Source organism: Heterocephalus glaber, unplaced genomic scaffold, assembly GCF_053883595.1.
Source record: "Heterocephalus glaber isolate CG9 unplaced genomic scaffold, H.glaber_assembly_v1.0 deba00001509, whole genome shotgun sequence".
Classification (NCBI taxonomy): Eukaryota; Metazoa; Chordata; class Mammalia; order Rodentia; family Bathyergidae; genus Heterocephalus; species Heterocephalus glaber.
Window position 1 is genome coordinate 43,284,794 of NW_028258325.1, and position 15,040 is coordinate 43,299,833.

General features: G+C 35.8%; 2 protein-coding genes across 28 annotated transcripts in view; one reads left to right on the forward strand and one right to left on the reverse strand.

The window, feature by feature from the left end:
- Window positions 1-2,248, forward strand: part of Fip1l1 (factor interacting with PAPOLA and CPSF1) — a 75,969-nt gene extending 73,721 nt beyond the window's left edge. For 20 of the 25 annotated variants that reach the window (XM_087187648.1, XM_013073967.3, XM_087187645.1 and 17 more), the window contains one exon: window positions 333-2,248. In XM_087187648.1, the coding sequence (XP_087043774.1) occupies window positions 333-480 (148 nt within the window). In that variant the 3' untranslated portion in view covers window positions 481-2,248. The remainder of the gene's footprint in view (window positions 1-332) is intronic. The other 5 variants (XM_087187658.1, XM_087187654.1, XM_087187656.1 and 2 more) reach the window with 1 other exon arrangement.
- Lnx1 (ligand of numb-protein X 1) overlaps window positions 1,569-15,040 on the reverse strand; it is a 124,170-nt gene continuing 110,698 nt past the window's right edge. For all 3 annotated transcript variants that reach the window (XM_021262340.2, XM_021262339.2, XM_004849714.3), the window contains 2 exons: window positions 2,584-2,742; window positions 1,569-2,225 (listed from right to left, as the gene is read on the reverse strand). In XM_021262340.2, coding sequence (XP_021117999.1) covers window positions 2,090-2,225; window positions 2,584-2,742 — 295 coding nt within the window. In that variant the 3' untranslated portion in view covers window positions 1,569-2,089. The remainder of the gene's footprint in view (window positions 2,226-2,583; window positions 2,743-15,040) is intronic.

A 15,040-nucleotide genomic window follows, 5' to 3' on the forward strand; every position in this document is an offset into this window, starting at 1 on the left:
CCCCTGAAGAAAAAGGCATTATATTTTAATGCCTGTTGTTTGTGGAAAAGCAACCCTATAAAATAGAATTTCTTGTTTAAGTACTTCAGTTTCTATTTTGTATTGTAGTCTTTCAGAATAAAGAAAATGGACTCTGCTAATCTGGGATAATATTAGTAAAGTTCATCCAGTGTTAATCTCTGCATAAAAGTCTCATAAAGACTGATTTACTTCCAAAATATGTTTATGAGAAAAAGAATGGGTTAGATTATCTTAAACATGAGTGGGGTTTTCTAATCACTAATTGTATATTTAAACATTTTGAAACCGAACACACTTTTCTCTCTCTTCAGTAATAGTAGACGTCGCCATGAAAGTGAAGAAGGAGACAGTCACAGGAGACACAAGCACAAAAAATCTAAAAGAAGCAAAGAAGGAAAAGAAGCTGGCAGTGAGCCTGCCCCTGAACAGGAGAACACTGAAGCTACACCTGCAGAATAGGCAGAGTTTTTGCCTTCTGTGTATATTAGTGCCAGAAATAGATACTATAAATCTCATTATTTTTCTGGATAATGTTTAAGAAATTTACCTTTAATCTTGTTCTATTAGTATGAAAAGTTAACTTTTTTTTTCCAAAATAAGTGAATTTTTCATGTTAAGTTAAAAATCTTCATTTTTTAATATTTAAAAATAAAAAGACAGCAATGACTTTATATCCAAGAAAGTCAAGTGAATGAGTCACTTAGGGGATTGAGAGCTATATTTAGCTGTGTATGTACATGGTATCTGATGGTCAAGGATCACTTGGCCAGTTTTCTTGTTAAATACCAGTCTCATACGAAGTTGCACTGCAAAAGGCATCACAAGCCCTCTGAACTGTGAGATTAAAACTAGTCTTTGTCATTACTGCTGTGGCACTCTTGTTTAGAATATTAAGAGAACTGTATACATTTTTGGGGGGTGGGTACTGGGGATCAAACTTGGGGCCTTGCACTTGGGAGGCAGGCGGTGGAACCACTGAGGTAAATCCCCGGCCCTATACATTTTTGATACCACAGTTTTTGACACCAGGTTTTCAGTGTTCTAAATTTGGGTCCATGGTAAAACTAAATAGGGCACTTTTATATCAAATCAGTAGAGTCTGCAAGGCATTTAGATAGCCTCTGAAGGTGCCCTACATGTAATTGCAGGCAGATACATACACAGACATCACTATGACACAGACTTGAACCCCCTCTTGGCCATATATCTGAGCCAGGGTCAAGCTTATTTGGCCTTTCTTGACGTGTTTTCCAAGACTTATGGTAGAGTAGCATGTGGAGTTTTTATACAGTTGCTAACTGTATTGTGAATAAAAATAAACTTCATGACAAGAGCTTTGAATTAGTCATTTCTTATTAAACTAAGAAAATACAAGGTTATAACTTTTAGGTTATATTTTTATATTTTAGGTTATATTTTTAGGGGTAATCCTTGGAGGCATTATGTGTTAGTGATGGTAACAGATAACTTGGTGTTTGAAAGAATGAACTATGAGGGTCTTTTAAATGGTGATGAGAAGTAAACAGAATCACATACAAAAAAGAGTATAATTTTTGAAACATATTTATTTCTCACTTGATGAACATTTCTTAGCAATACAGTTTTTATGTCCTCTTGACATTACATTTCAAATTCTCATAGTGGACTCTGCAGAACTGACATTATACCAGATCTTTAAGTTGATGATTTGAATGGGGCATAGAAACCATTTTTAGTTGTTCAATGGCTTTTTTTTTTTTTGGTACTGGAGATTGAACTCGGGTCCTTGCACTTGCAAGGCAGGCGACAGAACCACTGAGCTAAATCCCCGGCCCCTCAATGGCTTTTTATTGAATAGAAAAATATAAAATTAGAAGTTGTGGAGTAATGAGAAATCTTCCATACTGAATAAAAACCATTAGTTTTTATTTTCTGAGAAGGTTCTCTGAGGTATAACTGGTCTTCATTAGATCACACTTTTCTTAACATTTTTTATAACCTTTAAATATAAAAATTGACAAGATAAATATATTATCTCAGTTTAGCCTATTTGTGATTTTTTCTGTTTTTCTGAGAACCATCAGTGATTTTATAAAAAAGTGCCAGGCCAAGAAACTATAGTGAGAGTAATTCTTCCTTTAAGGTCTTTCAGCATCTTTGTCAAGCAAGCAGGCGTCATGCCTGATGTACTTCTCCCATTGACAGCAAGAAGAATATCACCACATCTAAAAAAAAAAAAAAAAAACAATAGATATGTGATTACTATCTTCATCTAAGCTAAAGTTAATTTTGATGCCTCTATTTTTGCTGCATCCATCCATTTTAACTACATTACTTCTGACTAAGGCCTTTCCCTTAAATTCTTCAAACTCACTAGGATGCTAAAAAGTGTAGGAAGCTGCAATGTGGGTCCAGGAGGTTGTGTAATTTTGTATTTCTTAGATGATAAATGCTGCACAAATGTTTTAATTTCTTACCCCCTGTCCCTGAAAGTATGGCTTATTTCAAGTGGGGCCAAGCTTTTGCATATAGAAAACAAAACATTTGAATATAAATTTTTTGTTGAGTAGTCCTTATCATTACCTAATTCTTCCATCCTTGTATGCTGGCATTCCTTCAACAATGGATTTGATAAAAAAAGGTTTGTGCCCACTGTTTTCTTCATAACCTCCTACAATGCAGAAGCCCAGACTTCCAGCTGTGTTTCTTCGTAATACAACATCTTTATAGTTACGAAAGTACCTGAAATAGAATGCAATCAGTGTATATGTACAGTAAACTATTAATTATTGTGACTTCATCTCCCATTCCTTACTGATAATTTTCTTGAAGCTGAGAAGTACTGGATAGATCCCACTCAAAATTGTGTCATAGCTTAGTAACTTTTATGCTGTTAGCCAGCATTTTGTAATTAATCCTCTGATTCCCATAGTTGAACACTTTAAAAAATAGCATCACCTGTTAGGTTTTATCTGTATGTTTGCTGAGTAAATAATCATATTTTGGGCTTTAAAATGACTTAAAGCTTGAGTTTATATTATCAGAAAATTTAGGTATGTCTAGCTGCTTCATTGATAAACCAAAATGAAACATTCTTATATTTTTATGGATATAATTTTAATGAAGGCAGAAATCCTTTGAATAAGTGATTAATCTCAAGAAAATTTAAGCTTAAGCTAATTGATGAAGTGGAAATTTTTTGATCCAAGCTTAGACAAGATGCAGTCATAAAGTAAATAGAAATTGCAATACATTTAAAGCTTGTCAGAAGAACATGTGGGAAGAAAAACAGATGGCAAACTGAATTGGAAGTTACAAAAGGAATGGGAGAAGGAAAGACAATAATAGCTCTTCTGTAAGTAGAATCCTCAACTAAAATAGAAAATGAAATTTAAGAAATTATTTTAGAATTCAGTAGCCTTTGGATAAGTGTTTACATAGGTGCAGGCCAAGTGCAGACTGTGTTCTAGTTACTAAAGAGATGGAGGTGTGTGTCAGGAACTAGATTTTACTTTTTTGTATATGTTCCTGTAGTCCAGAAACTGGTCTGACAGGAGATGAGCATTTTCACGTTGGTAAAAATCAAGATATGGATGTTCTGTTTATAAACTGTACCTTAAAATATTCATTAACTGCTTTTTGACAACTAATAAAAGGTCTCTTTTGAAATGTTAACTGATGAAGTTATTATATTTGCTACTGTTGCTGCTCATCAACAAAATGACTTTTTAAAAAATGTTGCTGACTCACTTGAAATAAAACAAGCTGTGGAGTTTGGTGAGTATCTTTAAAAGATAGTGCTAAAATTCGACTCCAAACCTACTTTTCTTTTGTATCCATTGTCATACATATACATCATTTACAAGAATCAATTTCACTGAAATGACAGCAAAAAATATGAATGAATTTCATCAAGTGAAAATGCTGTATTTTTTCACTGTAACATGTTTGCCTGCTACATCTCACAATAAACCTTGATTTCAGTAGCATATTCTTCCAATAGCAGCTATGGTCTCTTGGATATCACATTTTACATAACAATTCACTGCTCAGTACAAAGCAGGTAATTGGCTGTTGACCAAACACCAAAGCATTAAATCACCTGGGAAGTTGTGTGCCTGATTTTTTGGAGAAAGGAATTAGATTATTCTTATCCAAAGTCATGATCAGGTATGTCTGAATTTTCCCCAGTTGTGATTCTTTAAAATACATAAATAAGTGTGTAGAACATACTTGAAACTGCTGTGTTTTTCCTTTTGACCATTGTGATTTTCATTTAGTATCTCCTTGGACCTTGACACGTAGTGAATATTTTATTTCATATGGACAAGCTTTATAAACAACCACTTAAAACTTTCATGTTCCAGTAAAAATGATTGCAACTTAATAAATGTCTTTTCCTATACTCTTCATATTAGAGAGAAGGTATCTATTTGGGTCATCTTTCAGATGTTTGAGTGTGTACCATGTCCTAGGCACTTGGGATCTCTTGGTGAACAAAACACCCCTGCCCTCCTGCAGCTTCCATATAAGTAGGTACCAGTGTTACTAGTTTTGATTTATTAAGGGTGTTTTCCTTTAGTTGTGTCACATTTGCCTTTGTTGTAGCAAGAAGAACTCAGTATGTTAAAGTCAGACCTTGGTTAGTTCTGACTGGGTATTTTTGTTTTTGTTTGATTGGGAAAATATTTAATACCTGATAAGGGATTAATATCTGAACATCATAAAGAACTCATACAACTTAGTACAACAGTAAATAACCCAATTGAAAGTGGACAAAAGACTTCACTAAACATTTCTTCAAAGAGTACATAAAAGTGGTCCATAGATTATGAAAAGGTGATCAGCAGCATTCATGATTAGGGAAATGCAAATCAAAACCCCTGACATAGGACCTCACTCCCATTAAGATGGCTGTTATCAAAAAGTTAAATAACATATTGCCAAGGGTGTGGAGAAAAGGGAACTCATTCACTGTTGGTGGGAATGTAGATTGGAGCCACCATTATGGAAAACAATATGGAGATTCCTAAATAAACATACTATATGCCCAGCAGTCCCTCTTCTGGGGATGTACTCACAAGAAGTCACCAGCCTCTAAAGATACCTGCACTTTCATGTTCATTGCAGTGTTAGTGGTAGTAGTGAAAACACAGACACGGCTTAAATATCCAGCAACAGATGAATGCCTGAAGAAGCTATGTAGACACACTTGTGTATCTTTTTTTTTCTGGTCTATTTTTGTAATAAATTTTATTTTATCCCATTAACCCTCTCAAGCCCCCTCCCCTCCCTTCTATTTTTCACTCCCCGCCCCTCTTCCTTTATCCTTCCCTCCTCCCTTGTTCCCTTTCCCTTTTGAACATTTTCTTCCCTTTTCCCAACATCCATTATGCATCTCAATGTATTTCATATTTTTTGTTTTTTGGTACTGGGGATCCAACTCAGGACCTTACAAGGCAGGCACTATGCTCATGAGCAACATCCCCAGCCCCTGACTGGGTATTTTTTTAAGTCCAATTATTTCACTCCACTGGGAAACATGGCAGATGTTTTTGATCAGTGACCTTTGAAATAAAGTGACTTTATCTTCTGAATGTAAAAGTGAGTAGTTTTCCTACTCAACCTAGTTGAGGCCTAAGAAATAGCAAGGCTTTGACCCTTTTACTCATTGAAAAAATTAGTTACTTAAAAAATCTAACTCCACTGAATGAGTTACTGAGCACGGGGAAGTCTCAAGAAGCTAAGGTTTTTCTAAAACTTCCCTGTATCCCCTTACATAGTATATGAGTAGATTGAAAAATCCATTAGAAAACACTGCTTGGGCTGGGGAATATTAGGGAGACTAAGACATGGCCTCCTCAAAATACTGTTTAGCATTAGAAAATACAGTGAGTCTATCTAAAGATAGTTTGGAGATGAATAATGATTTCTTACCAGTTTGAACTTTAAAACTCCTTGGGTGTTAGAACACCAGAATTTGGAAAGGCAGTTGGTGTTTGGAGCTTATCCCAAGTGCAGAAAATTGAATCTGTACCCAGTACCTGTCTTTTCACAAACATGGCACCTTATTATTTAACACCCTGCCCAGAAAAGCCCTCATTTATATGTAACCACTACCACTAACAAGGCCCTCATTTATGTGTACCCACTACCACTAACAATAATTTGTGGTGTGTAATACACAGCAAGCTCCTTGCTAAGATTTACTTGCATTTTCCTATTTCTGGATCAGGTGCCTCTCAGCCTTTGGGCAGGAGCATCTTTTATTATTTCCAGCTAATTGCAGATCAGTACTTGTAATAAAAAGTGAATAATTCATGTTTTTATTATATCCAACAAAACCATGTTTCAGTAGATCAACCACAAAAAAAGAATTACAAAAACTATGTTCATTGAAAGTGTTTATAGGAGATTAATATGGATCATCACTGTTACACTCAGCTCCTTGTTAATTACTTTATCCCATCCAAGTGCTAACTAGGCCTGACCCACTTAGGTTCTGAGATCAGACAAGATAGGGTCCCTTCTGGGTGGTATGGCCATAGACAACTTTCTAAAAGTTATGAGGGAAGTGCCAGGGATTTAGCTCAGTGGCCTGCCTCGGAAGCCCAAAGTCCTGAGTTCGATCCTCAGTATAAATAAATAAATAAATAAATAAATAAATAAATAAATAAATGTTATGAGGGAAATACTGGGTATCCATACTACATGTTTGGAACAAACATAGTGTTTTAAGGATTTTAATATAATTGAGGTTGCTTACTTAGCTAATCTTAATGAAGATTCTATTTGCAGTGAATAAAGATGTTTAAACTATTTTTCCACTACTGTAATAGAAAAACTAGTCTTGCCAGAGATGTTCTTGAGAACGAAATATATTTTAAAGCACTATCAGTAAGCTCAGGATTTCAAGCATTGATGACAAATAAAGCAAGTGATGATTTAATGTAAAAGTTCATCTTTTTTCATTTATAGTAGCCACTTCCAATGATTTTTCTTAAAAAGGTACAGTAAAACTGAAATTATGTTTCAGTGAAATGATTCTGGACTCATAAGTGTTCTTTGTTGATTTCCTTTTCTGAAAATCAGCATTTTAACAAATGTGTAAAATGTTTGGTGATAATTTTTTTGCAGATGTGCAATATCAAACTTATCACCTACTTCATTGATAATTGTTAAATTACATCCTAAATAATTTATGGAAACTATTCTTCCAGGCCTCTTTCATTTTGCCCTTTGATCTGACTGGCCATTGAAAAGCATCCTACATTCCTTCTCTGCAGGAACTACTAAATTCAATGGAAATACTGGGTAATCTGACAGATAAACAAATTTGGCTATCCAGTTTACATCTTTAAAAGTTGGAACTAAACTGCCTTCCTATCTCTCAGAAAGAATACAGGTTTTATGTGTGATCCAAACATTTTTGACAAAATTTATTAACCCTCTTACTCAGAATGCAGCTAGGTTCTTTACTATTGGTTTCTTTATCACATAGTAAAGAGTATAAGCTATAACTTGATGCATTGGTTTTTACAATTTTTACTATGTCCCTAAGCGCATTGTTTAGTTTAGTGACATCTTTTCTCTTGGCAGATTTTCTCAAAAGAAGCACTGTATAAGGTTACATGAATTCTGGTTCAGTTTCTTTTCTTTTATATTTATATATTTATTGGTACATTTTAGGTATACAATACATTTGCATTTATCATTGGGTGTTTGTACCTGAACATGATATATCTTAATTCTTATTTTTTCTCCCATTAGCTGTGCACCCATCACCCCCTCCACCCTTCCCTATTTACACAGACTTTGATTCCATTTTTTTTCTTTCTCATAATTTTTCTTTTCCCTTCTTCCCTTTCCCCTTCCCCTCCCGCGACCCCCAAACCCTTGGACCTTTTCCTATTCCAAATTACCAATTATTCATTTTAAGAATTTTCATCCTTATTTACACTTTGAGTTTCTCACACTAGAGAAACTGTTCGGTATTTACACATGTGTGTCCTATTTATTTCACTTAAGAGTATGGCCTCTATGCATCCATTTAGCTATAAATGTCTCTAGTTTCTCATTCTTTATGGCTGAGTAGTACTCCATTTTATAAAAAACCCCACATCTTCTTTATCCAGTTTTCTGGTTCAGTTTCTTTAATGTAGATAATGACTTAATTTTCCAGTCACTACAACTGTACCAGCAAAACATACTCCAACCTCAAACATTAACATTCTTTTTGTTGACAATATAAGTTTTCATAATTTTTTATGGTTCCAAACTACTGTAATTGTGTTTAGTGCCAAAAACTTACAAAAAAATTCTTATAACAAGTGTGTTAGTATCATATAGTAAAGAATTTGCCAGCATTATATTAACTACATTGATCAACTTAAGATGAAAAATATGTTGCTGGCCTTACCTAAGATGATTTTCCATATTATTAGTAATTGTTTCCAAGAAACTTCAGTCTTAATAAATATCGGGCAATGTATATATACATTTTTCAATTCCTTTCACAATAGCACCCAAAAAACTGAAATACCTAGGAATCAACCTAACAAAAGAAATCAAAGACCTCTTCTCTGAAAACTATAGCACTTTGAAAAAAGATATTGAAAGGGATATCAGAAAATGGAAAGACATCCCTTGCTCCTGGGTAGAAAGGATCAAGATAGTGAAAATGGCTATACTTCCAAAATTGCTATATAGATTCAATGCAGTCCCAATTGAAATCCCAGCAGCATACTTCATGGACCTTGAGAAAATAATCCAAAAATTCATTTGGAACAAGAAGAGACCCAGAATAGCAAAAGCAATTCTAGGTAACAGAGACATGGCAGGGAGTATCACAATCCCCAACCTGCAACTATACTACAAAGCTACTGTGATAAAAACAGCATTGTACTGGCAAAGAAACAGACCTGGAGACCAGTGGAACAGATTAGAAGATGCAGAAACATCTCCAGACACACTCAGCCACCTCATCTTTGACAAAGGAGCCAAACACCCTCACTGGAGGAAAGATAGTCTCTTTAATAAATAGTCCTGGAAAAATTGGGTTTCTACTTGCCAAAGACTAAAACTAGACCTATATCTCTCACCATGCACTAAACTAAAATCAAAATAGATTAAAGATCTAAATATAAAAACAAATGCTGAACTGGCTGGAATAGAGGTTAGGTAGAACTCTTGAAGACACTGGGGTAGAAAAAGACTTTATGAACAAAACCTCAGTTGCACGTGAACTGGCACAAACAATCAACAAGTGGGATCTCTTTTTACTAAGAAGTTTCTGCACAGCAAGAGAAACCACCAACAGTGTGAAGAGACAACCCACAACGTGGGAAAAATTTTCACCAGCAGTCCTTCAGACAAAGGTCTACTATCTTGAATCTATAAAGAACTTAAAAAAATCAGACCTCCCAAATTTAAAGACCCAATCCAAAAATGGCCACCTGAAATGAACAGACATTTCTCACATAAAGAAGTAGACATGGCAAATAAACATATGAAAAAATGTTCAACATCACTGGTCATTTGAGAGATGCAAATGAAAACAACACTGGGATTCCACCTCACTCCAGAAAGAATGGCTGCTATCATGAAATCAACCAATAACAAATGCTGGCGGGGCTGTGGGGAAAGAGGAACACTGCTCCACTGCTGGTGGAAGTGTAGATTGGTGCAACCACTGTGGAAATCAGTATGGAGATACCTCAAAGAACTAGGACTGGAAGTTCCATTTGACCCAGCTATTACCATGCTGGGTATCTTCCCTAAAGAATTAAAAGAATCATACCACAGTGATATATGTGCTCCCATGTTCATAGCAGCACAATTTGTAATAGCCAAAACTTGGAAACAGCCCAAATGCCCATCAACTGGAGACTGGATCAAGAAAATGTGGGGTTTTTTATAAAATGGAGTACTACTCAGCCATAAAAAATGAGAAATTAGAGACCTTTATTGCTAAATGGATGCACATTGAGGCGATACTCTTAAGTGAAATAAATAGGACACACATGTATAAATACCAAAGTTTCTCTAGTGTGAGAAATTGAAAGTGTAAATAAGGACTAAAAGGTATAATAGATAATGTAAAGTAGGAAGAAAAGGGGCAAAGGGGAAGGGGAAGTGGGAGGGGTAGGGGAAAGGAAAGAAGGGAATGGAATTAATATGAAAAAATGGAAGCAAAGTCTTTGTAAATAGGGAGGGATGGAGGGGTTGAAGGGAGGGCAGGGGAAGGGGTTAAAAATGACAACCAAGAGAGTATGTAAAGGTGCACATCTCCAATGATGAATGTCATTATATTGTACACCTAAAATGTACCAATAAAAGGATAAAAAAATCAACACATATATATATACATTTTTAAGCTTGGCAACTCAAAACACCACCTCATTAAAGAAGTCTACAAAATACTGTTTGTACATGACATGCTTCTGTCTTATCCTGGTGACTGTTCAATGTAATTCTTTCAAAAAATTTTCTTGGTTTTGAATTCCTTTATATATAAGTGACATATATGATTACATTGCTTCATTAGCCAACACCTCTCCCAAATAAAATGTTTTTATCACATCAACAATTTCAGCTACAAAATTAAACCTCCATAGATGAGTAAAAGCAGTATGAACTTTTTGTCTTCATTTTTACAAAATTATTTTAAATCATTTCTATTGTCATTTGTTTTTAGAAAAGGTATATCTTAAAAATCCAGTGAGGGGCCGGGGATTTAGCTTAGTGGTTCTGGTGCCTGCCTTTTAAGCACAAGGTCCTGAGCATACTTTGGTCACAGCAGAAAAATTAACCTTAGAAATAACAGACAAGGTATAGTGGGTTCTATTGTGCCTAACTAGTAGGCAGTTTGTATTACATAAAATTCACCAAGCAAGTTCTACATACCCTGTTCAGCATGGTTCATATATACCAATTATATGCCTGAATAATGTACCTATGTCAAATTGTTATAAAATTTTCAGTCTCAATTCCTGTACTTTTTTCAGACCAATAATATATAGCTCATGGATCAGCACTAGTCTATACCCATTGCTCTAGACAATTGTTGAAGGTATAAAATATGACAGAAATATTGCACATTTCTTAAAAAGCAGTTATTTAAAAAGTTTTAGACTCAGATTCTGGCAAAACAAGAAGATAAAATTAAAAATTCTCTTTTGGATAAATTTTGTTGTACTATCTTCCCATCCTCACAATCCATATCTGTATCATTATCAATACTTAAGACCTCCAAATCTCCTTTCCAAGCATTCCACTATGATCCCCACCTCCTCTACCTTTCCAGATCATTTACTTAGTGCCCTATCTCAAAAGGGTTTTTATTTCATCTGAACTGGATGCCTACTTTTGTCTAGGTGGTTAAGAAAGCCCTCTAAGATCAACCCCTGCACAGCTCAGGCCATGGCATGCAGACACCAGGCCAGGTTCCCAAGGGTGCAGTGCAGCCCCGGGGAGCTCAAGGAGCCATGAGCACATGGCCTGCCATTGGTGGCCTGCTCTGTGCTCTCTGCATCCATCCGCCCTGCAATCGGGCCCCAGCCTGAGGGAAGATGGTGTCCTGGATCATCTCCCCAGCTGTCATGATAAGAACATTTTGTTGAAAATGTAATTAAAAACTTACCAACTAAGAAAAGCCCAGGTCCTAATGGCCTCATTGCTGAATTCTACAACACATTTAGAGAGGAACTACTGCCACTACTGTTTAAACTCTTCAATGAAATTGAAAGGGAAGCAATACTCCCAAATTCATTCCTGGAAGCAAGAATCACCTTGATCCCCAAAGCAGAGAAAGACCCAACCGAAAAGGAGAACTATAGGCCAATCTCACTAATGAACATAGATGCAAAAATCCTTAATAAGATAATGGCAAACAGAATGCAGAAGATCATCAAGAAGATCATACACCCTGATCAAGTGGGATTCATCCCAGGGATGCAGGGATGGTTCAATATATGCAAATCAATCAATGTAATACACTATATCAGTAGAGCCAAGGACAAAAACCATATGATTATCTCCATAGACGCAGAAAAACCATTTGACAAAATCCAACATGCATTTATGATAAAAACCCTACAAAAAATTGGAATAGATGGTCTCTACCTCACACTGATAGAAGCCATCTATGAAAAACCAACAGCCAGTATCATACTAAATGGTCAAAAACTGAAATCCTTCACACTCAAATCAGGAACAAGACAAGGATGTCCACTGTCACCAGTCTTGTTCAATATAGTTTTGGAAACATCAGCCACAGCAATTAGACAAGAGAAAGAAATCAAAGGAATAAAGATAGGAAATGAAGAAGTCAAATTGTCATTATTTGCAGATGACATGATACTGTATATAGAAGGCCCCAAGAACTCCACCAAAAGTCTTCTAGACATAATAACCAAATTCTGTCAAGTAGCTGGATATAAGGTCAACACACAAAAATCAATAGTTTTCCTCTAACACGAACAACAGACTCACTGAGAGAGAAATAGGGCAAACAATGCCTTTCACAACTGAAATACCTAGGAATCAACCTAACAAAAGAAATCAAAGACCTCTTCTCTGAAAGTGCTCTGAAAAGAGAGATTGAAGATGATATCAGGATATGGACAGACATCCCTGCTCCTGGGTAGGAAGGATCAACATAGTGAAAATGGCCATACTTCCAAAACTGCTATATAGATTCAATGTAATCCCAATTGAAATCCTGGCAGCATACTTCATGGACCTTGAGAAAACAATCCAAAAATTCATATGGAACAAGAAGAGACCCAGAATAGCAAAAGCAATTCTAGGCAACAGAGACATGGCCAGAGGCATCACAACCCCCAACTTGAAACTATACTACAAAGCTACTATGATAAAAACAGCATGGTACTGGCAAAGAAACAGACTTGAGGACCAGTGGAACAGATTACAAGATGCAGAAACAACACCAGACACACTCAGCCATCTCATCTTCAATAAAGGAGCCAAACACCCTCACTGGAGGAAAGATAGCCTCTTCAATAAATGGTGCTGGAAAAATTGGGTTTCAACTTGCCAAAGATTAAAACTAGACCTATATCTCTCACCATCCACTAAACTAAAATCAAAATGGATTAAAGATCTAAATATTAAAATAGAAACACTGAACCGGCTGGAACAGAGGTTAGGTAGAATTCTTGAAGACATTGGTGAAGGAAAGGATTTTATGAACAAAACCTCAGTTGCCCGTGAACTAGCACAAACAATCAACAAGTGGGATCTCTTCTTATTAAAAAGCTTCTGCAGGGCCGGGGATTTAGCTCAGTGGTTTTGCTGCCTGCCTCGCAAGCACAAGGACCCAAGTTCAATCCCTGGTACCAAAAAAAAAAAAAAAAACCTTCTGCACAGCAAGACAAACCACCAGCAATGTGAAGAGACAACCCACAATGTGGGAAAAAATATTCACCTGCTCTTCCTCAGACAAAGGCCTAATTTCTCAAAGCTATAAAGAACTTAAAAAGATCATACCTCCCAAATTTAAAAACCCAATCCAAAAACAGGCATCTGAAATGAACAGACATTTCTCACACAAAGAAGCAGAAATAGCAAATAAATATATGAAAGAATGTTCAACATCACTGGTTATTTGAGAGATGCACATGAAAACAACACTGAGATTCCACCTCACCCCAGAAAGAATGGCTGCTATCATGAAATCAACCAATAACAAATGCTGGCGGGACTTGTGGGGAAAGAGGAACACTGCTCCACTGCTGGTGGGAGAGTAAACTGGTACAACCACTGTGGAAATCAATATGGAGATACCTCAAAGAACTAGGACTGGAAGTCCCATTTGACCCAGCTATTCCTCTGCTGGGGATCTTCCCCAAAGAATTCAAAGAATCATACCACAGTGATATATGTGCACCCATGTTCATAGCAGCACAATTTGTAATAGCTGAAACTTGAAAACAGCCCAAATGCCTATCAACTGGAGACTGGATAAGTAAAATGTGGTTTTTCTTTAAAATGGAATACTACTCAGCCATAAAAAACAAGAAATTAGAGACATTTATAGCTAAATGGATGTACATTGAGGTAATACTCTTAAGTGAAATAAATAGGACACACATGTGTAAATACTAAATAGTTTCTCTAGTGTGAGAAACTGAAAGTGTAAATAAGGACTAAAAGGTATAATAGATAATGTGAAATAGGAAGAAAAAGGGCAAAGGGGAAGGGGAAGTGGGAGGGGTAGGGGAAAGGAAAGAAGGGAATGGAATTAACAGGAGAAAATGGAAAAATGGAAACAAAGTCTTTGTAAATACAGAGGGATGGACTGGTTGAAGAGAGGGCAGGGGAAGGGGGAAAAATAAGAACCAAGAGAGATTATGTAATGGTGCAAATTTCCAATGATGAATGTCATTATATTATATACCTAAAATGTACCAATGATTAAAATGAATAATTGATAATGTGAAGTAGGAATAAAAGGTCCAAAGTGGTAGGGGAATTGGGAGGGGTAGGGGAAAGGAAAGAATGGAAAGGAAAAATTATGAGAAATGGAAAAAATAGAAACAAAGTCTTTGTAAATAGGGAAGGGTGGAGGGGGTGAAGGGAGTGCAGGGAATGGAGGAAAAAATAAGAACCAAGATACATCATGTAAAGGTACAAGATCCCAATGAGAAATCTAAATGTACTGTATACCTAAAATGTACCAATAAAAGAATTTTTAAAAATAAATAAAAATAAAACATAAGAAAGACCTCTAAAAGAGAGGAATGTAGTCCATGAGCTGAATAGTAAGAAGTAGCCAGCTATGTGAAGCATGGCAGAGTATTCTAGGCAGGGAGAGCCTGGGATTTCTTAAATTAGGTAGAAAATAGAATATTAACTAAAAAGGACTTACCATAAGAAATAGAGTAGCAAAAAGCAAGCAACCTGTATTATAAGTGGAGACAGGGCCAGATCTGTTATCCTAAGTTCTCTTCTAATAGTTTTCCCATCACATCAATTTATATCCTTTTATTCTTAATATTGTATTTAAGTAGTGTATGCT